Genomic DNA, 25,318 nt, shown 5'->3' with positions numbered 1-25,318 from the left:
ACCCACCAAAGACAGACACAAACTCCATAGAGGGCTTTCTATCTAAGATGCTCAGTGTGGGACAGGTAGCCCTAGGAGGTGAAGAGCTCCCCATCACGGGAGGTGTGCAAGCAGAGGCTGGATGGCCCATTGGCAAGGAGGCTGCAGAGAAGTTTCTGTCCCAGGAGGGAGGTTAACAGTAAAAACACAAACGTTGAGCCTGACTAGGTGGTAGCGCAGTGGATAGTGTTGGACTGGGATGCCGAGGACCCAGGTTCGAGACCCCGAGGTCGCCAGCTTGAGCGCAGGCTCATCTGGCTTGAGCAAAATAAAGAAAAAAAAATGCTCACCGCTTAGACCCAAGGTCGCTAGCTCCAGCAAGGGGTTACTCGGTCTGCTGAAGGCCCACGGTCAAGGCACATATGAGAAAGCAATCAATGAACAACTAAGGTGTCGCAACGAAAAACTGATGATTGATGCTTCTCATCTCTCTCCGTTCCTGTCTGTCTGTCCCTATCTATCCCTCTCTCTGACTCTCTCTCTCTCTCTGTCCCTGTAAAGGAAAAAAAAAATCACAAATGTTGAACCAGCAGACCCGGCTCTTCTGCTCCTGAACATGACTTCTCGAGCTTCAGTTTCTTCATCTATAAAATGGGGGGGGGGGGGGAGCACACACCTCAAAGAGTTGCTGTGAGGACGGAATAACACTGTGTGAGAAGTGTTTGGCACTCTGCCTGACTGTTGGTAAGAGCCTGATAAATACCAGTTGCTGTTCTAATAAGAACCAATCACTAATAAATGCCAGTGACCATGGCCCAACCCTAACAAAAAAGGCTAAACAGAGACCTGATCCCCCACATTTCATTAGCTGAGTGCCCTCAGACACCATCCTTTTCGCTGAACACACACACACACACACACACACACACACACACACACACACTTCTGCCTGCAGTGTTGGCTCCGAGAGCCTGAAGGCAAGTGAGGTGGGGGCAGGGGGAGGGTTCCTGCCTTCTCAAAGCCAGGGAGGGAGAGGGAGGGATGAGCCAATATGAAAATTCACTGTGTGTGCTGCTGGGCCAGAGAGAAACCCAATCTGGGACTGGAATGCCGGGGACCCTGAGCATGGTGGGGCTTTATGCAGATAGAAGATGAAAAGTTTATTCAAATAACAAGACTCCTGAGGCTGCTCTCTGAGCCGGAGGAGGCCAAGGACCCTGCCCCACCCTTGGGTCACCAGCTGCAGGACTGCTCGGGCCTCAGAGAGGCCAGAGGGGAGGCACCAGAAAAATCCCCTCAGAGGCCCTGCCAGCCTCCTAGTCCGTGTTCCAGGTGCCTGCATGACTCCATGGGAAACTGCTCCTAGCCAGGAGGCCCGAGTTCTGTATCCACTTCCACAGGGGTCCCTTGTGGGTGAGTGGGGACAGGCATGTTATCTCCCCTGGGAGCAAAACCAGTTCCAGGTACAGGCTCCAGGAGATTAGGTGGGCTGGGTCCTGAGCCTGGGCAAATCCTTCACACTTCCTGGCTCTCCGTTTCCTCATCTGTCCAGGGGAGGAGCTGGACTCCATTGCACTGGACCCTCAAGGCCCCGACACCCTCAGACTATGACATAAGACCGCGTCCCCTCCCTAACACAGGACCCTACGGGCAGGACCAGAGGAGCTCATGGTCAGGCTTGATCAAATTGCTCCAATTCCTACCTGTCGAGCTGGGGTACTGAAAGCACTGTCCCCACCCCCAGGTCAGAACCCCCAGTTAGTCATCAGCACTACGTTGCTTTAATAATTTACTGTTCAGAGTCTATTTCCCTCACAAGGGCAGGGACCCTGTCTGTCTCATTCATGATCTATCCCCAGCACAAAGCACAGCACCAAGCACATAAATATTTGTCCCTGAGAGTGAGATGACACCTGAGCACCTCAATTTGGTCTTCCAGCATCTTGAGACACAAGGAGAGGATGGGGTTTTCAGAAAGGCCAGCTCCGGCCTGAGGACAGACCTTTCCTTTCCCCTCTGGGCAGCGTCAGCCGGTGGGGGGGGGCTCTCTACTCCCAGCCAGGCGCTTCCTGGACAGGTTCCTGGACAGGTGGGGCAGGGTCTGCAGCCGCAGGGCCAGCTCCAGGTCACACATCAGCAGCAGGAGAGGTCACCACCCCATCACACCAACCAAGCTGTCACCTAAGCTCGGATCCTCAGTTTCCTCTTCCAACAGATTCTGCCAAACGATACAGCACCTGCAAAGGTCTTAGAAATTGGAGCTGAGCTGGCCCTGCACTTGAGCCTTTTCTGCCATCACAGGGCTGGAGGTGGGGGGCGGGGGGGAGCCAGGCGGAGAGGCGGGAGGCCTGGGTCTGGGGACTCTCTCCTGGGCCAGGCATGCCACCCTGCTGCTGTGTCCCCCTCAGAGGGAGACCCCAGCCCCACAGAGGGACCGTTGTATCGGCACTCTGACAAACAGCTATCAAGGTGTTGTGCACATGAGGAAGCTGCCACCGTGGCCGGCGAGAACCATGGCCCAGCCACTCGTTTCTGGGAGTCTGGTTCCCCAATACCTGCGCTCTCTCGGCTTCGGGCCTTCACAGAGCTGCCCCCCGGCCCTGACCCTGTCTTCCTCCTTCATCCTTTAGGTCTTGCCAAGATACCCCATTCTCCAACAAGACTCCCAGAAGCTACTCTTGCTCCCTGGGCTCCCAAAGATGCCCTTACCCTCCACCTGAGCTGGGGCTCCATGCTGGGTTTGTCTTCCCAGCTAAAGGGGTCCTTGGGAGGGTGAGGACAATGGCTGCCTCCCTATAGGACACCACAGCCCCACATGGCAGCTGGCACTGAGCAAGCTCGGAATGGTAGAATGAATGGATGAATCCCACAGAAATGGTCACAGCTGTCCCACAGAGCACTGTTTACAGCAATGGAAAGCAGAAACAACCTCAGTGCCCAGGCAAGAGGGGTTTGGCTAAGCAGGTGCGATGCAAACTATGGGAGACAATGGAATATTCTGCAGCCACTCAGCACACGGCAGGGGAGATGACAGGCACTCAGATGCTTACAGCCCACTGTTGATCACACATCAGGAAAACGCCTGAAAGTCATTCTTTCTGGGTGCTGGGATTACGTGCAAACTTTACCTTCTTATTATTATTTATCTTTATTTTCTAATTTTTCATTGATCGATAGATACTGCTTAAGTAACAACTCAAGCTCTGATGACAGTTCTGAGAAAGCTCAAAGTTGAAGGCTTGAGCCCCAGGACCTGGGGACCAGACCTTGGGCGGATGCTGACAGGTGAGAACCACTGCAGGGTGGTTCGAGGGGAAGGACTGAGCTCACTGCTGAGAAACCTGGCCTCACCAGAGTGAGTCCAGGCTGCCTGGGCTCCCCGGAACAGGACGGAAGCCCTGACCTTGGTGGGGGCTCTGCGCCTCAAGGGCAGCGACTCTCTTCTGAGCGTTCACTCTGCACCAGGCACCAGGCTGTGGCATCCCTCAAAGCTCACAGCACTCTCAGGGATAGGGCTGGCCAGCCCCACTTGACAGAGGGGGAAAGAAAGCTGAGGTCACAGTGAAGACAGGCAGAGGGGAAGCCCAGTCTCTGCCCCACACACCTTAAGCAGCCACATAGGTAGCGTGGGAGCGTGGGGGCCACTGTTTGGTGAGCAAGATTCCTGCGGGTGGTGGACTAGTGGGTTGTAGACTCTCCCAGTGAGAACCTACCCACACCCGCCCTCACTGCCTGGCACAGGGAGAGACTCCATATTGTGGAATCAATCCACCATCGCTCCCTTGAACCACCACGTCTCATCCATACACAGCCCCAGGTCCCTCCCGGGTCGAGCACAGAGGAAGCGCTCACTACCTGTTTGCTGCTATTCTTACTCACAGCAGCAGAGATAAAAATCTTCTTTCTAAAGTCCAGCCAGTAAGTGCTGATGAGAAAGGGCTCCCCACTCCCTGGTTCCTTTGCCTGGAACTCAAGGCTACACCTGCCGGGCCCCTGTCCCTCTCTCTCCAGCCATAGTCCCCCGACCCCCTCCAAGGACAGGCAACTGTCTATGCTAAGCCACTCCTTCTACCTGTTTGTACCCCAACTCTAATGGCCAAAATCCATCCTGTCCTTCAAGACCCAACTGAAACGCTCCCCCCTTTCAGAATCTCTCCTGCTTTCTTCCTCTCTCCAAGCCTGCCCCGTGCTTTGCAACCCCCTCAGGGTCCCCATCAGGCCAAGGGGCTCAGATTCTGGAGTCAAACAGAACAATCACCCCCCCAAAAAAATCTTCCCCAAAATATGGCCAATAGGACTATCGTGTTTAATTTAATATACTTACTGTGAAAAGGAAACTACCACCCCTAAAAAAATCTCTGTTAATATTTCGATGAATTTCCTTCTGTATTTTTTTCTGCACTGGTACAGATGTATACACTTGCAGACAAACAGAGCTATATCTTCACCTTATCGGCTATATATTTTGCCACTGGTTGACAACCCCCCCCCTGCCCATTTTCCTGCTTTAAGCAATGCTATAACATAATGTGACCGTTGGGCCACGTTCGGGTAAATTCCCGGTGTGGAATGGCAGACAGGTTTTCCCAGGGGCTCTGAGCTGCCTTTCTGGCATTGCCCCTACTACTGGTGGAGGAGCTGGGGAGGCCCACCCTCCTCAGACAGCCATTTCTGGCCCAGCCTTTAGAACAGGGGTCCCCAAACTACGGCCCGCGGGCCACATGCGACCCCCTGAGGCCATTCATCTGGCCCCCGCAGCACTTCCGGAAGGGGCACCTCTTTCATTGGTGGTCAGTGAGAGGAGCACATTTACCATCTCATTAGCCAAAAGCAGGCCCATAGTTCCCATTGAAATACTGGTCAGTTTGTTGATTTAAATTTACTTGTTTTTTATTTTAAATATTTTATTTGTTCCAGTTTTGTTTTTTTACTTTAAAATAAGATATGAGCAGTGTGCATAGGGATTTGTTCATGGTTTTTTTTATAGTCTGGCCCTCCAACGGTCTGAGGGACAGTGAACTGGCCCCCTGTGTAAAAAGTTTGGGGACCTCTGCTTTAGAAGGACCATTCAATGCTTTACTCCCAGCAGCCTCCGCATCCCACATTTCTGCCTCAGGATGCACAAAGGATTTCGAAGACTACAAACCCAGTTCCCCAGTCCGACATTTCAGTTCTGAGTCCCAGAGCTGTGTTTGTTGTCCTAAATCCCGAGAGTGACAGCCCAGGCAGGCCCGGTGTGGGGCCTCTGTCACAGCTCCCCTCCCAGGAAGGTCCTTTACCTGACACGGAACTGACGCACCAAGAGGTAAGGCACCGGGGCTTCCGCTCCCACCACTCAGGGGACCCTGGCCGAGTCCTCTGGCCCCCAGGAGCCTGTTCCCTCGTCTGTGACAGGAGAGCAAATAACAGTCTGTTGTGACGATCCCACAAACAGGGCTCCGCACGAGCCTGGCGAAGGGCCCACAGTGTGAACTCTATAGGAGGGTTGTCATTTCGTCACAAAGATGTGCCCTCTCATAATTATTTAATTAATGACTGGCTGATGCATCTCTCCCTGAGCACCACACAGACAGGGCCTGGGCAAGCTGGATGTGGGTGCCAAACACAATGTGTGCCCCTGGGCTTGACATGCAGCGAGTCAGGGGGCACCAGGGCCCGGGTGTCTTGTCTTGTCTCCTGCCTGTGACACCAGGGGTTCAGTCCTGCAGGCCCCAGAGGAACCGGGAACCAGTGGCTCAGCCTGACTGACAGCAAATCCCTACCCTGGTCTCTCCCGGGATGGGCATCCCCTCAGGGCTCAAGGACAAGAACAAAGGGCTCAAAGGCAGTGAGTCAGACTGAGAGGAGTACAGGCCAGGAGGAAGGAAACTGTGTGTGGTGGCATGAGCTCCGTGCCTGCGGTCTCGTACAGTGGGGCCCAAACTGCTCCTTCCAGAAGGAAGAGGGGAAGTTAGAACCAGCCAGGGCTCTGCGCTGCCTGCATCTGCCCCACCCACCCTCCTAAACCCTAACCCACACTCTGCAACCACCAGACCCTCTATCCAAATAGCCTCGGGGCCCCTATCTGGCGGGGAGAATGTCAACCTTGTGATGACATTTATTCATTCATTCACTGCTAAGGAAGTAAAACCATTTAAACCGGTAACTGCTAATTAAAGATATTGATTATTGAGCATTTACTCTGCTCGGCGTTGTGTTAAGTATACATATAGGTAATTTATAAACACACATCATACATTTCAACTTTACAACCTGGTGAAGTATTATTGTCATTCTCATTTAGCAGCCCATGAAATCCAAGGGAACTGTCCTGGAATCACTTGGCTAGTGACTGCTGGAGCAAGCTCTGAGCCTTGAGGCCACAATATCCACCTCTGGGGAGCCCAAGGTGACTGAGCCCTCATGGTGTCATATCACAGAGGAGAATGAGAACCACAACCCTGCAAGGTGGAGCCCAGAGGAGGGGCCCTGACCTGGCCTGCGCGGTGGGGCCGAGGGGAGAGCTCTTGGCTGCAAGGGCTTGTCCTTGGGCCCTGCAGGCCTTTCAAGGTCTGGAACTACACCCAGAAGGCTTTCCAGAGTCTTTTATTCAACCCCTTCATGGAACCAAGGGGAAACTGAGGCCCAGGGTGGAGGCTAGACAGAGCTCCCATTCACACACAGAGCCAGACTCTCAGAAGCCACACAGTGGACTCAGGAAGAGGACAGTGGGGAGAGGAAGGGAAGGGAGTGAAGGGGCTCTGCCCCTAATCACACAGGAAGTCTGCTAGCCCACTCAGGGGGCTCCCAACCAGCCCAGCAGCCCGGCCCCACCCTGTGGGGCAGGCCCCAGAGGCAGCTCCTCTCAGAGTCTGCCGCAATCTCAACAGGAAAACAAGAAAGCTGAGCCGGGTGGCCTGCTACAGCCTGGCTTGGATTGGCGTTTGGGCTCCCAGGAGGAGCAGGCTACTTCTCAGGTCACTGAGAAAGTAACCCCTCGGCTGGGGGAAACGGGCCCGCCTCGGGCCACAAAGCCCTGAAGAGGTTCTGAGGTCCTGGCTGGCCTCAGGTCAGTGCCGAGACAAGGCTCCTGTGTGCAGCTACCCGCCTCCCATCATTCCCCACACTCTCACCGCCCTCCCTGAGAGAGGGGGTCATCCCCATTTTAGACATGGAGAACTGAGGCCCAGAGAGGGGACGCCCCTTGGCTAAAGTCACAGCCAGCTGAGACCCTGTTGGTTGAGCTGAGCCTGGAGGGCTGAGCGGTGGTCGGCCCAGGGGGTCGGGCCCCACCTTCTCCCCTCCCCTTTTCCAGGAACCATTAAGTGTGGGAGTGAAGGTGGGAGGGTAGGATAGCTTTGGCTTTTTTTAATTTCCCATAACACCTCACTGTCTGCGGGTGGACAGGCCTGGGCTGTCTTTTCAGACACAGGCCTATCTGTGAGAGCAGCACAGGGCCGCTTCTCTCTCTCTCTCACGAGGGCTTGTTTGTTTACTCGGTTCTCCAAATTATAACCTTGGCAGCCCCACCCAGCCACTCACTACTTCCCTGGCCAGTCCTTGTTGTCTGGGGCTGTCCATGGGGGCAGAGGAGACCCAGAAACGGGAAGGGCGTCGTGCTGGGGTCAGTGCCCTGGGTTTCCAGCCCATTTCTAGTCTCTGAGACCCTGGGTATGTCCCCTTCTCTTTCTGAGCCTCAGTTTACTCAGTAACTAAATGGGGGAAGGGCTAGGTTAGATGACTACAGGGGGTCCTTCCTGCTCCCCCCCCAAAAAAGCAGCCAATGCCCATCAGATAAGTTCCAAACTCAGCAAGGGGGAGCTGTGGCCCAGGCAGACCCCACAAACCTTCCACGCCGGCTGCGGCTCCCCAAACCTTAGGCTCTCTTCTTTTTTTCTCCATCTACCCCTCCCCAAACATTCCCAAACAAAACCAAACAAAAAAGAAAAAACAAAATATGGAACAGAAGTGCAATTGTCAGCTCGCTCCCCCTCTGACTGTCCCATCACCCCTAAGTCCCTGGTAAGCTGGGCAGGGTGACACAGCCCCTCCCAGAACTCAGCTAAACGGAATGGCGACTTACCGGGCCCCTGCCCATGCGCCCGAACAACTGCCTCCCAGGACCTGCAGAACATAGCCCAGAGGCAGGGATCACCTTCCAACTTTATCAACAGATGAGGCTCTGAGGACAGGAACAAGGCCATGGGGCCCCTCGGTGGCAGAAGCCAGCCGCCTCCCAGTCAAGGCCGGACACGCTGCCTCTTGAGAGGGGCTGACCAAGTGTTTAAAACCAACGTGCACTTTGTAGAACATAAGGACCCACTGTGTTTGTAACACAAACCACCTTGCATCCAGCTTGACGGAGCTTCTTGGCTGGTATTAGAACCCTGAGCTCATGTCACTGCTTTACAGCCACCACCTAGCTTAGGCCTGAGGTTTCATCCCCACCACCCTGCACAAGACAGCTCCTTCCTCAGCAAGATGCCATCGTGCCATAAATACCTGCTGAGCACCTACCTGTGCTGTGCCATCAGTGCAATCCAAGGCCCATAGGCTCCCAGGAAGGCAGAGCTAGAAGGGCACTAGAGTGTCCACGTGCCCATTGCATAGAAAGGCAAAATGAGGCCAGAGAAGAAGGGTTTGCCAAAGGTCCCCTGACTCTTCACCTCCAGCCTGTACCCATAAATGGCTCCTGCAAGGTGGGGTGGATTAGAGGCAAGTGGAGCACACGGAGATGAGTAGTTTCCTGCCCAAGAGACTCCTCCTGCAGAAGATTCTAGCTTAACAAACTTGGCTGGGCACAGGCAGCTCTGTTCTCTGTGGGGCGTGGGGAAGATGGGAAGAAGCTGCAATAGGTTTGGGCACAGATGTGTTGGTGGGAAAGTGGGGCTCGTACTTCCCAAAGCACAGTTCATTCTTCCTCTGCCCCTTCTGAATGCCCAGTTACCCGCTGGAGCCCCCGCCGCTGCACATGGACCCTGCACCCAGGGCCATGGCCCAAGCCCTGCACTTTGATCTCCCTGAGAGGAGGGACTCCCTGGGCCAGCCCTATCATGGACCATCTACAACAATAACAGCTAATGACAGTAGGAGCCAATGCTTCCTTCCACGTGAAGAGCTCTACCCACACCATCTCAGGGATCCTTCACGACACCCGAGCAGGTCTGGGCTCCCGCTGTGCCCACCTTATAGATAAGGAACCTGCAGCCCAGAAAAGAGAAGGGACCTGTCAAATAACAAACAAGGTGGTTAAGACAAGATCTTAAAACTAGGTTCTCAGAATCCGGGTCTAATCCTCTTCCTTCCCACTCTGCCCTTGGAAGAGAAGAAGGTTCTCATGCTCAGAGCTGCCCGGGAAGGGCAGGAAGGGGTCTCCTGTCATAGGAGGAATGGGAGCAAAGGTGCCCTACTGGCCACCTTGATAAAACCACCTATGGATCCATCAGCAGCCCAGCAGGGCCAAGAGGGATAGGCAACAGATCCCTCCGACCTCACACATCACCACCGCAGAGGCCTGGTCGTGCCACCTTCCCCATATACAGTCCCCTGACCGGGCCCCCAGCCACATTGCCTCTCCCCCAACCCTCCCATCCTCCCTCATACACAGCTGACCTACCTATGCCACTCTGCCTGCACATGCCTCTGAGGCCTCCCCCTGATCCTCAGGAAAAAGTTCCTGTGCCCCCCTCTACGTCACCTTATCCCCCCCCCCACCTGCTGGGCCAGGACCTCCCCTCACTCTTTCCCTCAGGTCTACCCGGCTGAGAAGGGCAGGGCCATGTAGGAGTCTGTGCATCAGCATGTCCCTGGTGCCTAGCACGGCGCCTGGCACACACAGGTGCTTAATAATTTTTAATTGAATGAATAAGAAAATGAGCAAGTGTGTCTGGGGCCAGAGCTCATATGCCCCTTTGGGGTCTTACAGGCATGCAGACGGGGACCCTCAACCTCAACTTCTCACATCCAAACCCACCCAGCCCTGCCTTTGGAAAGTGCCCGAGTCCCCGAGGAGAGGTTCTCAGACGCAGAGAATTCCCACGAGTAGACGCTGGTCTTCGAGTAACAGTTGTGGAGAAAAGGCATAGAGAGTCACAGCCGTCAGTCCAGACTCACGCAGCACATGGTCAATAGGACCAGGCTCCAGACTCAAACGGCTACTTCTGGACATGTGGCCAGGCATGGAGGGGTGTGTTCCCATCTGTCTGTCACCCATTTATCCTGTATGCCCTGCCCAGTGCTGGGCACAGTATGGACAATGTTGTTGAATGACTGACTCTGTTGAGTACATGGCCCATGTCGCACTATCCTCCAGGTACCTGCTAACGGCACAGGTGTCTAGAGCCACAGGCTGGTGCCCCTCAATCTGGGGCATGCCACCTTCCAGGGCACACAGAAGGGGGCTGGGGGTGCCTGTGGCCCCAGGACAGACCTGGAAAATCTCCCTCAATGAAGGACCCACCAGAACAGCTACCACTGACTGTTCTAACCACTCACCAGCCCGTGCTGCACCGGGCAGGGGCTGACACTCTGGGTCCTCCTCACTACTATTATCCCCTCTCCAGAGGAAGCTGTAGCTCAGAGAAGGTAACCAACTTGTCCCAAAACACCAGTCCTGCCGGCAGAGCTGGGTCTCAAACCCGAGCAGTCTGACTAAGGAGCCTCGCCCCGAACTTCTCAACTCCCTGCTTCTTCTAACTTACCATCCACTGTGTCACCAGGCAGTGGGCCAGAGGTAGTGTCTTACCAACCCTGGATGGTTCCCAGGGGGTGGGACCACGTGCCCTGGAGAGGTAGGCACTTCCTGCTCTTCCAGTTTTAAAATCTGTGAGATCAGAAAATTGCAGCCTTCCTGACTCAGGGCCTAAGATTCTACCAGGAGGGGGCTCCGCTCTGCCCCTCCCTCAAGGGTGTCCATGGAGGCCACTGCCTTCCTGATTCCTTAGAACTGCCCTGCACCAGCTACAGAAAACCCAGCTCCCCCCCCCCTGCAGGGAAGTGGACGGGGTGGGGCGGGGGAAGGGAAAAGCAGCTCAGGAATTTGTGCAACCCGCAGGATGCTGCTGCTGGAGACCCAGGGCAAAGTGAGTCATGCGCTCTGCCTGCGGAGGAGGAGGGGGCGACGTGAGGAGAACAGGACTGGCCAAGGAGAGGCCAGAGGCCCCAGCTGAGTAATGACGGGAGGGATAGATTGGTGCCACCACCTACAGGGGCCTCTGACACACACACACACACACACACACACACACACACACACACACACGCTCTGTTCCCACCGCCTCGCCCCATCCATGCCCAGGCCCCCTCCCCTCTCTGCCTGCTCCTTTCAGGGCCTTTTCCATGGAGCTCGCCTGCCCATTCTGGGCACCAGGAAACATCAAGTCCCAGTGGAGCTCGTTTTTAACAGCTAAGACCTCGTCGGACTCCCTGGTCTGGGCCTGGGCCTGCCATTGGCTTGCTCTACCCCACCTGCAAAATGTTGGGTGGGTGGGGGGGCGGATGGTGAGGATTCAATGAGGTACACATACAGGCAAAGGAAGGCCTGGCACATAGTAAGTGTTCAGTAAAGGGTGACTAATCTTACAGGTACTGTTCAGAGCCTATCTGATACATCCCCTCCCTACTCCATTAACCACACAGGGAGACATACTGATGGAGTCTCTACAGGAAGGAGCTGGGGAAGCAACCAGAGTAAGCGGTCCCACGCACCCAAAGGCCAATGTCATCAGCTCATGTCCCCAGCCCACAGGCAGCCCCTCTGAGCCCGCTCCCCTATAGAAAGATGCTCAGAGGTGCCAAGGGCTCCCAGGAAGGAGCCTCCCCTGTCATGCCCAGGTGGGTATAAGCTGCCAGGGGAGACCAGGGCCAGAGGATGGGGAGAGCAGAAAAGGAAGCCAACACAGTGACTCGGTTTGCTCGTGAGAGCCAACTGATTGGTCACCCAGTGAAGTGTGGCAATGTCTGGCATTAGGGGAAAGACTAAGAAAATGGCCTTTCAGTATGGATGGCCTCGGGTGGCACAAGATGCTGCCTTTGGGAGGTTCAGTGACCTATAAACCACTTAGTGGAAGACGCAAGACGCAAACTGAGCCATGGTCTCAGCAACGTATAACAATAAACACAGAAGGGAAAGCCCACTCAGGAGTGAAGTTGTTATCACAGGATGGCAAGCGACTTCTATTCTTGTCTAAACTTCACTCCTCAGAGGCAGGGAGGGAGGGCCCTGGCCCAGTTTGGGTTTAGAAAGGTCTCTTTGGCAGTGTGTATGGGAAGAATGGAGCGGTAAAGGGGGAAGATGGAGTGGGGAGACAGAAAGCAGCCTCTAGCAGACAAGGCCGCGGGCCTCGGCAGTGAGAAAGGACAGAGTGGAGGCTGGACAGAGGGGGAGGGCAGGGTCAACGCCAACAAAAGCACATTATGTAACAGACACAAGAGCAAAGCAGAATCCCCAGACGTTTCACCCCAGGGACTGACCCAGACCGTGGCTAAGGGCGGCAGCCCAGGTGGAGCCGGGCACTGCTTCCGGCCAGCCTGGTCTCTCCATGCAGCCCAGGCAGCAACTAGGAAGCCACACACCTGGGGGGGGGGGCAGGGCGAAAGCAGATACCTCCTTCTCTTCACTCCTGAGACCTACAGCCATTTCCCAATGTGGAGAGGTAGGTTTTTAAAGTCAATTTGGAAAAAGGCATTCATTGTTTTTGCTCAATCAACAAACGGGACACTCGTACTGGGTACGTACCAACAGGAAGGAGTGTAAATGTTTACAGCCTTTATGTGTCACTACATCAAAACAGGATCCAGGAGTTCCATTTTGAGGCCTCCGTGATACTGGAATCAGGCACCGGCTATGTGCAAAGAGGTCTGGGCAGCACGGTGATTGCTAGCCAAACATTGAAAACGACCCAAACGTCCAGTAACCGGACTGGGTAAATAAACCACGCCATGCCCAGGGAGAAACCCACGACAGAAGAACAATGCAAACACATGTGTTCTGGCACGGAGACATGCTCACAATATACTGAATGAAAAAACTCAAACCACAGAAACATATCATTGGACCTCCTTTATAAACTACATGTGTACACAGAGCTGTATGTTTGGAAACAATGACATGCCAACCCTGAGTGATTTCTTCTGGAAATGGAACTGAAGAGTGGGAAGACGGAAGGGGCTTCCGGTTTTCTACCGTACTCCCCACGTTTGTGTGCAATGCCTCTGTAACCAGTGTCTGCAGTGGCTGCCGAGTGGGGAGGATTGGAGGAAACGGGCGTGACTACCAATGGGGAGAGGGTTTCTTTCAGGGGTGATGAGAGCCTTTTAAAATCGATTGGGGTGATGGTTGCACAAGTCTGTGAATATGTATAAAAACACCTTGACTTATTGTATACTTCAAAGCAGATGAATTGTCTGGCAGGTGAATTATGTTTCAATAAAGCTGCTATTTCAAAAAAGGATTAGCAAGGGGAAAGGTGAGCCTGGTAGAAGGGAAGAACACAGGCATGTGCAGACTCCCTCACCAGCCCTGCAGGTAATAAACTTTAGGGTAGTGTGTGTGTGGAGGGGGCACTCCTCCATCCCCACAATTCCATCCTGGTCAATAGAATTTCCGGAGCAATGGCAGAGTTCCTCAAGGCTTTCCTAGAGGCGGCCAGACCGCTCCGGGCAATGCCAGGTTTCCTGCCAAAGGCAAAGCACCCAGCCCTGACTTGCACATTTTGAGTGACAGTGAGCTCACTCCCTTACCTGCCTCATCTTGATTTACGTGGCTCAGACCATCCACAAAAAATCCCTCCTACAGCTCCGCCGTGAGCCACCCAGGCACTTCCATTCTCTTGTCCCAGTTCTGTCCTCTGGGCCAAACCCCAACTCTCCATGTCCTAGTTCCTTGTAGGGTACCCCATCACTGCCTTCCTGCTCCAGATAACGCACACCCATCTCACACATATGCCAACACAGAAAGAACCTGGTCATCAAGGTTTCTTCCTTTTTTTTCTTTTTTTTTAATTTTTAATTTATTTATTCATTTTAGAGAGGAGAAGGAGAGACAGAGAGAGAGAAGGGGGGGAGGAGCTGGAAGCATCAACTCCCATATGTGCCTTGACCAGGCAAGCCCAGGGTTTCCAACTGGCGACCTCAGCATTTCCAGGTCGACGCTTTATCCACTGCGCCACCACAGGTCAGGCATCAAGGTTTCTTAAGACCTGCTGGACTCTTGAGTCCAGGGACCCTGACCCCAGGGACTGAACAACTGTTGGAGAATGGGAACCTAAAACCACAGATACAATTGCTATCTTCAAACTCCAAACATCTGGCTACTCCTTGCCTACTAGAGAATCAACAACAGAGAGTAAATGACAATCTCTATAGTAGCAATTGTTTGCTGAGCACTTACTATGCCCCAAGCACTGGGCTGAGTTTCTTACCTTTCTTATCTTATTAAATCCTTGCAACAGTACCTAGTAGGAAGTTGCTATTATTTTCATTTTACAGATAAGAAAATTAAGATTAAGATGGGCTGGCCCAAAGTCCCGCCAGCTAACACACTGCGGAGTCAAAGTGGGGACCCTGATCTGGCTCATATTAGGAGGAGACTTTTGGGGGAAATTTGGGATCATTAGGCCCTCAGAACTGAATGGGCTCAACTCCAGTTCTCAACTAGGGAAACTGAGAGCAGGAAAGCTAGTGACTGCCTGAGGTTACACAGGCCCACTGGCTCCCAGGCCAGGGCTCTTTCCTCCAAGCAAACTCCCTCATGAAAGCAGAAGGAAATCATCCTGCCATCAGCCCCACGGGGCCCTGGTGTGAGAACAAGCCCCTGCTTGCCAGAGGCTTTGAAATCCCAGGATGAAAGGCACTGTACAGCAAAACAGCACTGTGGGCAGAAGCGCGCCTGACCCCTGCCAGGACTTGCCGGCTGGCATTCACCTGCTCACCTGCTCGGGGGCTGGGCCAGCCAAGCCGCAGAACCCAAGCAGGACTTGGAGCTCAGAGCACTGCGGGAAGGGGTGTTCCAACCCCTGACGTTTCTACAGGGGTGGCCCCAGGTTTCCTGGGCGAAGAACTAGGCCCCAGGTAGGGAGGGTGCCGGAATTTTAATTGTCTGGCATGAAAGTGCCCACTGCTCCTTGGGTGGAGTGAAGAGAGAGCAGGATCCCTGGAGGTGGCAAAGGCATGCCCTCATTCCCACCCGCAGAGGTTTCTAAGGCGGCTCACTTCCTTGGGAGGGGGCTGGAGGCTTGCTGGCTTCCTCCCCAGCCCACCTGCCACCCCTACACTTCAGGAGCCCCCTCAGGTGAGCTTGGAGCAGGAATTTGAGGCATTTGAAGGGGGTTATTAATAGCACTGAAGTGTTGAGAAGAGGGAGGCCAGCAGGCTCTGGATGGGCACAACCCTCTTCCACCCAGCCTGGTATCCACAAAACAAACCCAACCCTGTCCAAGAGGACACTTCACCTTTTGTGGTCTCAGCCTCCTCCCTGTAAATGGAGGAGGGGAGGTGCTGGCAGCGCTCAGTCCAGGAGGTGGAGGGGGGGGGAGACAGAGTGGGTGTGGGGAAAGGAAAAACCCCACTGAAGAAAATACAGCAGAGAGCCAGAGTGGGTGTGGGAAAAGGAAAAACCCCACTGAAGAAAGTGAAGCACACCCCACCCCAGCCGGGTGAGGGGCCCCAACAGGAGGTCCTGAATGGATGGACTGTTACAGAGCCCTAGGAGGCTGCCGCCGACTGGGAGGGGACAGGAAGACTCCGCCCTGGCCTTCCTCCTCCCAGAGTCCTTGTCCTACAAGCAAGAGTTCCAGGACTTAACCCCCTGCTGGTCCAAGGCTGGGGAGGGAGGGTCTGACTCACTTCTACATCACCCTGATCCCAGGCCCTGCCTCGGCCCCTGCTACAAAAGGCGAGCTTAGGCCGTGGGCCCCGGGCCACAGTTACTAGACAAGCCTTCCCCAGCAGGTTCTGTGTGCTCCAATGGGGTGGAACACAAAGTTAAGGGCCACTTGGTCCCTGTTTTTAAGGGGTACTAGCGGGCAGAACACAGCTGTGAAATTCTACAGGACTGCAGGGCACATCAAGATAAGTGTAAGCAGACACAGTGCTCTGGGCACACCGGACAGGAAGAGGCAAATACAGTCAAGAGGAACAGTCTCCTCTTTACCCAGGCTGTCCCCACTCCCCACAGGGACCACCAGCAGCCTGTGCATTGGTGCCTCCTCTCTGCCAGGTCCTGTGCTAGGCAAGCTACATAAAGTAGCTCACTTAAGTCTCTCAATTCATAACTAAGAAGGAATCATTCACCCCATTTCAAAGAGTAGAAAACTGAGGTGCCAGGACATTAAAAGACTTGTCCAAGATCTTACCGCTGGGAAACACACGCTGGGGTTCCACCCAGGGCCTCATCCACGGCAGGAGAGGTGAGCCACAGAGCAGAATTTACTAGGCAGCCTGGGATTCTCACCCTCTCTCCATTCTCTGGGGTTGAGGGAGGAGGAACCCAGGACTGCTGCAATCACCAAGTCTCCCCAGGGAGCAGCAGGAGAACCCTGCTGAGCCTGAGCCCAAGGACAGGGGCTCTGACTCACCCCTCCTGTGCACCTAGGTCCCAGGCATTGAGGGGCCCAACCGCAGAAGCCTCAGCCACGTGTACTTGGGCTGGGCTGGGCTGGGATGGGCTGGGGCTCCGGCAAGCTGGAGACTGGGACAATTAGGGAAGAAGGTCAGGACACGCTGGTCCAGTGGGCCAGGAAATGCTTCCGGGCGGGGATACCCGAGGTGGGGGGAGGCTGCGACCCCTCCCACACTCGATTGGAGTAGTGTGTAGAGAGATCCGACAGGACTGGCTCCAAGGGGGTCCCATTAGAGAAGGGTGGTTCAAGTCCCCTGGGGGGGAGGGGGGAGCTCAGAAGAGGTTGAGAAGGGGCGCCTAGACGTGGAGGAAACAAGCTTGGACGACAGGATTGATCTCCAGCCATTCCCGCCCTAGCCGGGGCCTGACTCTCGGAAGACCCCAGCCCCAGTGTGAACTGCGGGCCGGAGGTGGGGGCGTGGCCGGGGGATCCCGGTTGGACCCCGGGCGCGCACTGTGCCGCGCGGGACTCACCTGCGATGTGCTGGCGCCGGGCGTCGTCCAGGTGCGTGGACAGCACGTCCCCCATGCTGAAGAAGAACCGCGGCCCGATCCGGCCGCCACCCGCCGCTGCCCGTGTTGCTCAGGCGGACGCCGCTGGCGCCATGGAGCCTGGCCTGCCCTGTTCCCGCCGATCCCTTCGCCCTGCCTGCGGCCTCCACTCCGCCAAGCGCTGCGGCTCCGGCCGCTTGGGTCCTGGGCAGCCTCAGCCCCAGCCCCAGCCCCGCCGTGCCCCGCCCCACCAGGCCCCGCCCCCGGATCCGAGCTCCACCCCCTCTCCGACCGCGGGTGGGCGGGGCAGGGGGCAGACAACGCCGGGACTGCTGGCTAGACAAGACAAAGAGCAGATCCGAGGAAGGGAGACCCGGGAGAGACGCAAGGAGGGGCACCGGACCCGGACCGAACCGAGAAAAGAGATGGGGCTGGTGGGGGCAGCTGAAAGAACGGGGAGCGGGGTGCGCGTGGAGAGAACCACGGCAAGGAGGACTTGGACTGGTAGGGGACACTAGGCCTAAGTGCGGGAACTCCGCGTTCGCGCCCCACTCCTGCCCCCTTCCCTGCACCATGCCCTCCTGCTCCCAGCCCCGCCCCGCCCGCCTCTGCCCGATCTAAGAAAGTTCCCTGGCCTTGATCCGACCTGCCCCAGAAGGTGTGCCCTCCGGTCTTGCACAATATAGTGAGGGTAAGAGGAGGGGGCAGGGAGGGCTCGGGCTCAAAGGCATTCCTGGTCCCCGTGCCGGGAGGACATTACTCAGGCTTAGCATATGGGTATCTTCCCTCGGGAGGGAGGTAGCTCGTGGGACAGGCCAAGTGAGGAATGGAAAAAATAATAGCTCTTTACAGTTTGCATAAGGCTCAGATTCAAAACCCACGGACCAGCATGGATTTAAGAGTGCCAGGCCTTCGTGGCTGGGGTTGGGTGGATCACTGGTACCAGAGGAATGTGTCTCAACCCTATCCTCAAGACCTCCCAAAATAGGGTAGGTGAGTTAGCAACCATGATTCCCAGCTTATGGACTGGGGTGGCAGAGGCCTTCCTTGGCTGCTGACACTCACACCTTCTGTCCTGCACCTCAAGGGTCATCCAGTTTCTGCTTGCTGACCTCGGTGACCAAGCACTTACCACTTGTGCGTGCATTCCACCCTGTAATTAGACAGCTCTTATTGTGACTGTGACATAGGCAGAAAATGATGGTAATAAAAGTTAACATTACTGAACACAGATACTTCAGTCCTGTCAACACCACCAGATTTGAAGTTGGTTCATGTGATGTGGACATTCATTCAGTGGCTTACCAACCATTCAGCAAACAGGTGATAACCACCTGCTTCCTAAGCCCTTTGCAAGATGCTGGGAGTGAAACAAGAGGAAGCCCAAGCCATCCTACCTGCTCTGTGACCCGGAACAAGTGGTATTACTCTGAACCTCAGTTTCCTCATCTGTCAAATGAGAATAATGACACTTTGTTGTGAGGATTAAATGAGATAACAAAGTGACTAGCACAGTGCCTGGCATAGGACCGGTCAACTCAATAGACAGAACCCACCATTTGTCATAGTCCCTGCCTTCAAGAGCGTATAGAAGCTTGAGGAAGGAGAAGAACATTCTGTTTCGACGGAAATCACGGAGGGAGTATTACCAGAACTACAAGTTGAAAAACCAGAATTTTGAGAGCAGATACTGGGGGACAGCATTCCAGGGAGGGGGGATGGTGCAGGCAGAGGCACAGTCCTTGAAGAGCAAGATGTATTTTCATGCAGGAGAGTTATCAGGTGCAGTGAAGTCCAGCTGGCAGGGATTACTAATTTCCTTTTTTAGAGATAGAAACTGAGGCCCAGAGAGGGAAAGTGATTTGCCAAAGTCACACAGCGAGGCAGAGACAGAACCCAGCCAGAGGTCAAGTCTCCTGACAGCCAATGCCTGGTTTTCTTTGAGCAACCGGAAGCAAGTGATCCTGCCAGCCTCATTCTCTTTTTCCCGTGGCCCAAACTATAGGCAGAGGAAAAGCCTGCTTGGCTCTGGGAGTGGATAACTGGAATAGTTGGCATCTGGGCACCCAGGGGTGTCTCCTCAGCCAGACCAGAGGCCTTGGCCGTTTAGGGTAGAGGTGGGGCCACAAGCAGCCTTTTAGCGGACCCTATGGTACACCCAGGTCCGTAAAGCCTGGAGCACCCACAAACTTGCCAGCATGCCAGGTCCCTCCCTGGCCCAGGAAGCCTTTCTCTTGGCTTTGGAACCCCTCTGCCACATGTCACCTTGCCACTCTGGGCATCCAGGACCTCATATGTGAGAGGTAAATAAGATCGTGAAAGTGGAATGGCATTAAAAGCTATGGGTGTTGTCCATGTGTGTTAATAGTCACCTCCAGACCTTGGGCCAATCTCTTCTAATTCAAGATTCATTTATTTTACCCCCCTCCCAAAAAAATTATATTATCTAGGAATAGGGCAGAGGGGGAGTGACTTCAAAAAACTCAAAAGAGGCCTGATGGCACGATGAATAGAGCGTCGCACTGGGATGCAGAGGACTCAGGTTTGAAACCTTGAGGTTACCAGCTTGAGTGCAGGCACACCAACTTGAGTGTGGGGTCGCTGGTGTGAGCCCAAGGTCACTGGCTTGAACAAGGGGTCACTAGCTCTGCTGAAGCACCCCAGGCAAAGCACATATGAGAAAGCACTCAATGAACAACAAAGGTGCCACAACAAAGAATTGATACTTCTCTTTCCCTTCCTGTCTGCCCGTCTGTCTGTCTGTCCTTATCTGTCCCTCTCTCTGTCTCTGTCACACACACACACACACACACACACACACACACACACACACACAAAATCAGAAGGGAATTTTGGAGGAAGATAGAAATGGTCTATACCTTGACAGGGGTAATGGTGATACAGGAGTCAAAACTTAAACCAGTGTATGACAGTGGTTAGATCGTCGGCCTGGTAAACTGAGATCACTAATTCAAAACCCTGGGCTTGCCTGGTCAAGGCACATGACAAGCAGCTAAGATGATACTCCTCACTCCCCAACCCTCTCCTCTCTCTGTAAAACAATAGATAAAATCTTAAAAAAAAACAACTCAAACTATACAAATTAACAGACTCATTTTATTATATGTAAATTATACTTCAATAAAGTTGATTTGATTTCAAAATGAAAAAAATATATATGGAGCTCCTACTGTGTGTCAGGAGATGCACTGTAGGTGTTGGCGATACATCAGCGTACAAGATAATTCAGGTCTTTGCCCTTCACAGGTTATACTTTCATGCTGGAGGGAGAAAGACAGGAAATAGATAACATGGCTTCAGAGAATGATAAGCATTAAAATAATAAAATAGAACAAAGGGGTGGAGTGACAGGTGTGAATGTGCCTCCTAGGAAGGTGGTCTAGGAAGGCCTCTCTGAGGAGGTGACACTTTGAAACCTGATTAGCAAGAAGAAGACTGCTCTGTGAAGATCCAGGAATTGCTACCATTCATGGAGCATGTACCATGCCAGGTATCAGTGCCAAAAGACATTCGCTGCCACCTCTACAGTTCTCACAATTTCTCTGTTGGAAGAAGCACCAATTGTGAAGATTTCTAAAAGATGATATTCTTTTTTTTTTTTTTTTTTGTATTTTTCTGAAGCTGGAAATAGGGAGAGACAGTCAGACAGACTCCCGCATGCGCCCGACCAGGATCCACCCGGCACGCCCACCAGGGGGCGATGCTCTGCCCACCAGGGGGCGATGCTCTGTCCCTCCGGGGCGTCGCTCTGTTGCAACCAGAGCCACTCTAGCGCCTGGGGCAGAGGCCAAGGAGCCATCCCCAGCGCCCGGGCCATCTTTGCTCCAATGGAGCCTTGCTGCAGGAGGGGAAGAGAGAGACAGAGAGGAAAGAGAGGGGGAAGGGTGGAGAAGCAGATGGGCGCCTCTCCTGTGTGCCCTGGCCGGGAATCGAACCCGGGACCTCCGTACGCCAGGCCGACGCTCTACCACTGAGCCAACCAGCCAGGGCCGATGATATTCTATTGTATGCACACAGCAATCCTTAAACACTGGATAGGTAGGCATGCGGGGGCATGGCAGGTAAAAGCGTCAGTGTTAGATGAGTCCTTAAGGACCCTGGGGGCCAGGCGGCTATTCTGAGACGCGTATAGGACAGAGAAGAGAGGGGTCCCTGCTATGGATGAGTGGGACCAGTGAGAGGCTCCTCAAGCTACAAAGCATTGCTTTTTTTTTTACTTTACTCTGGGAAGATTGTAAAGTTCTTTAAAAGTTGTCAGCATCCCACTACTTTATGTTAATGAATCAGGCCAGTTACGATCCTTGAATAGGGGAAGAATGACAATTTTTAGAGGAAAGAAAAATAAATCTAGTCATCAGCACTATATGAGGAAGCAGAAAGGATTAAGGATTCCAGGAATTTAGACATCAAAATTCCTGTACTTTAAAAAGCTGTACTTTTAAACCCTGCCCTTACACTTGAGGCTGTTTTGTTTTTTTGTTTGGTCTTTCTTTCTTCTTCTTTTTTTTTTTTTTCAAAATTCATCGCTTTATTTTCTTGGTGAAGCAGCCATGCATTACAAACCTTAAGCACGTGACAGTCACATGATTTCTTCAGTAAGCCTTGGGCTTCCAGGCTTTCTTGGGTCTTACAGCCAGAGTAGTTCCAGGATTCAAACATTAAAGCTTTCTCCACAACCACCCATTCTTTTGATGTTTGGGTTTTTGAACACAAAACTCCCTAGATAATTTGTCTTCCACAGTCCATTTCTGCTCCTAAAAATGTTAGCTGTGCTTTCTTTTTGGTGACCGCTCTGACTCTGTCTTGAACAACTTCATCAGAATATCCTTTTGTTTTTGTATATTCTAGAGTAAAAGAAAGACCATTACAATCCCTGATTTGGACACCAACTTTCACACCTCCACGTTCAGGCTTATCTCTTTTTTTGTTTTTTAAGATTTTATTATTGATTTTTAGAGAGAGGAAGAAGAGAGAAAAAGGGGAAGTAGAAGAGCAGGAAGCATAAACTCAATTGTAGTTGCTTCTCATATGTGCCTTGACTGAGCAAGCCCAGGATTTCGAACCAGCGACTTCAGCATTCCAGATTGATGCTTTATCCACTGCTCCACCACAGATCAGGCTTCAGGCTAATCTTTAAGAAGTTGTTTTACCATTTCCTGGCAGACGGTGCAGTGGACAGAATGTTTTCCCAGAACATCAAGGGTGCCCCTTCGATCCCAAGGGCACTGGCTCGAGCTCCAGTCGGGGACCATGTGAGAAGTAATCAATGAGTGCACAACTAAGTGGTCAATGAGTTGATGCTCCTATCTCTCTCTTGTTCTCTCCCTTCCTCTCTCTCAGATCAATGGGGTAGGGGTGGGGAAGAAGCTGTTTTATCTTGTTTACTGTTGAAGGTGTCAGGATGAGAACAGTTCAGGTGAGCTGCGCCATCCTCTTGCTCACAGCCTGGAGAGTGGCCTGAACTAATGAAACCCACATCCTCATCTTCACCGTCCCTCCACCTCGGTGCCTCGGGCCAGAGCTTGGCCATCTCTGCCTCTCTCCGTAGATACATAGGTAAATTCACTTAAAGCATCTTTTCATGCATTTATTGACTATTTGTAGGGGGTTTTATTCATATCCTCTGCCTGCTTTACTATTGGGATAGACATCTTTTTTTCTTAATTATTGGTCTTTAAGAATTCTTTCTATAGAAATAATTTCTCAAGTCTGCTCCTTTTCTAGGGTTCTGGGGGCAATCTCTATCCACCAGGCTCTCCCACACCCTTGCTTGGCCCAGGCCCCAGAGCCTAGTGGAAGAGACCAGATGCATGGACAAAGAATAAGAATGGTCCAGATCTAAGAGCAGGGAGAGACGCTTCCCCTGCCCACCTGCAGGGCCCATCTCCTCTCTACAACTCCTGATTCATCAGTCCTTTGTCAGGAAATGGCTTCTGCCAGCCTGTCTCCCTGCAGGGCTGCCCCACCCCACCCCAAAGCACATTTAGAAAGAAGGACCCAAAGGTGAAGAACAATAAATAATGCTTGACTTGGAAGAGGAGAATCCAGAAGGTAGGGGCCAGAGTGGGACAGAAGCCGGGAAAAGGGAAGAATTTGCTCTCGAACATCCAGGAGGGTCCCAGGCCAGAAGAACCCTTTCCCAGTCTCATTGGAAGTAGGAGGAACCTCTCTTGACCCATTGGTCCCTCTCCCTCCCAGTTGGCTCCGAGCTGCAGCTCTGCTCTCCCCTCAAACCTGTCAGACCTGAAATAGCCCAGGAGAAAAAAAACAAACACCTCGGGTAAACAACAGGGAGTGTGAATGAATCAGGATTTTGTTTTTAAGAAATATCATGTGTCCTCTGCTGTTTACCCAGTTGGCATGGCCTGTTGTGCGGAAGGGGCCCTGGCGCCCTGCCCGGACCTCCCCTCTTTATTAACTGTTGGGTGGTGGTGGAAGGAGCCACAGCCCAGCCCATTCCATCTGTCACCTGGCCTCCCGCTGCTAAACTCCGTCCTTGCTCCTCCCAGTGGCCAGCTCCACCGCCACACCCAAGGCCAGGCCCTGTGATCGCCATCCTGATTGACTGCCCAGCACTTGACTGGCCTCCTGCCTCCAGCCTCCCGTTTGTTCCCCACTGGCTGCCAACTGGATTGTCCTAAAACACAGATAAGACCTGTCGTTCCCCTGCTTCGAACCTGGCTCCCATTGTCGTTGAGATAAAGTCAGACCCAGACCCTACACATGGCATCGGGGCTCCCACCAGCCTCTCCTCTGCCCCTCTCGCCCTCACCCTTCCCTGACCTTTCACATCCTCAAACTAGCCCTGCTCCCTCCTGCATCAGGGCTTACACGCATGCTGAGTCCCCTTCCCCATTTCGCCCCACCAAGCATCGTTGATTCATCCTTCAGACCTCAGCTCAAACCACCCTTCATCAGAGAGGTCTTTCCTGTCCCCACCTCTCCCAGAATCTTCGTTGCAATCAGCGTATTTGTAATTATTTTATTCTGTGTGGTTAGTTATTTAAATAGATCTTCCTCTCTGATGACAAGGACTGTCCTCATTCGACATGACATTCCTAGTGGCAGATGTAATGGGAACTTGGGTGAGCACCTGCAATGTGCAGAATGCTGTCCTGGGCACTGGAGGGGAATGTGACAGCAGGCACCCACCTGGCCCCTGTGACCTGGCCGGCTCCTGCCTGCACATGGCCACACCCACTTGGCTCCCATTGGAGAGCAAAGTCTGTTCTACAGCATCTCTGCCATGCAGAACCTCTGCTTGCATACGTCCAGGAGGGCGGTGCTCTCCTCCCTGGGTCATAACTCCAAGCTGGACCAACAGTGACAAAATCAGACAAGGGGGTGTGGAAGAATCAGCTGATAGGCAGGGAGTGAGAAATAATCACAAAGGGATGACAAAGTAAACAACCAAAGCTTTCATCCACTGAGGGCTAATGCAGTACCCAGTTCTGGGCTTACAACCTCTGCCTCTTTTATCTTCACCTTTCTGGGGGCACTCATCTAATAGGAGAGAAAGCTGAGGTTCAGTGAGTTTGAGTAGCCCATCCATGATCACACGGCAAGTTAAGAGGTGAAGATAAGATCTCCCCCCGTTCTGCCTGCTTCAGAGCTACAACGCACTGAACCACACAGCACCGTCCCCCAGACCCAACCCCCATGCTTGTACCATTTTCAGACACTGAGGGGGTTTCTCCGCGATGCCCACTCTTCACTCACCCATTTTTGTTTTCACTTAGCAGTATAATATGAACATCTTTCTATGCCAATGAATTTTTAATTCTACTATTTTTTAAGGGCTGCACCATATCCCATTGCACGGCCCATTAGACACTTTTCCTATGACTAGATGCTTATTTTCCTAATTAGATAAGTTTCTAGAAGTGGAATTACTGGTATAAACCTCCTTTTGAGATTTTGACACCTGGTGACAAATTGCCCTGAGAAAAAGATTATAGCGGCCAGCATTCTCCAGCACTCGCCATGCACCTGTCATATGTCCCTTATCAGAAAACTCTTGCCCTATGACTAATTACTACTAATTGCCACTGTTAACTAGCCTGATTATTGTTTTGTTTAAGTAATTACATTTAAGTAATAAAAAAATAAATAATAGAAATTATATATAATATCAAGTAAATGTCAACTTTATTTTTTACTTTATTAAAGTTTTAAAATTTTTTATTTATTTATTTTATTGATTTGAGAGAGTAAGAAACATTGATTTGT

The 25,318-nt window shown here is 52.9% G+C and overlaps 1 protein-coding gene and 1 pseudogene across 3 annotated transcripts in view; both read right to left on the bottom strand.

Annotated features, from left to right (window-relative positions):
- NIBAN2 (niban apoptosis regulator 2) overlaps window positions 1–17,293 on the bottom strand; it is a 51,325-nt gene extending 34,032 nt beyond the window's left edge. Inside the window, exon 1 of one of the 3 annotated variants that reach the window (XM_066256156.1) lies at window positions 17,051–17,293. In XM_066256156.1, the coding sequence (XP_066112253.1) occupies window positions 17,051–17,105 (55 nt within the window). In that variant the 5' untranslated portion in view covers window positions 17,106–17,293. Of the gene's footprint in view, window positions 1–16,310; window positions 16,366–17,050 lie in introns of those variants that run through there. The other 2 variants (XM_066256154.1, XM_066256155.1) reach the window with 2 other exon arrangements.
- Window positions 17,294–21,740: 4,447 nt separating this feature from the next.
- On the bottom strand, window positions 21,741–22,567 carry LOC136322728 (iron-sulfur cluster assembly 1 homolog, mitochondrial-like; annotated as a pseudogene).
- Between the last annotated feature and the right edge of the window lie 2,751 nt (window positions 22,568–25,318).

Source organism: Saccopteryx bilineata, chromosome 2, assembly GCF_036850765.1.
Source record: "Saccopteryx bilineata isolate mSacBil1 chromosome 2, mSacBil1_pri_phased_curated, whole genome shotgun sequence".
Lineage (NCBI taxonomy): Eukaryota > Metazoa > Chordata > Mammalia > Chiroptera > Emballonuridae > Saccopteryx > Saccopteryx bilineata.
This window is presented reverse-complemented; position numbering and strand designations above follow the sequence as displayed.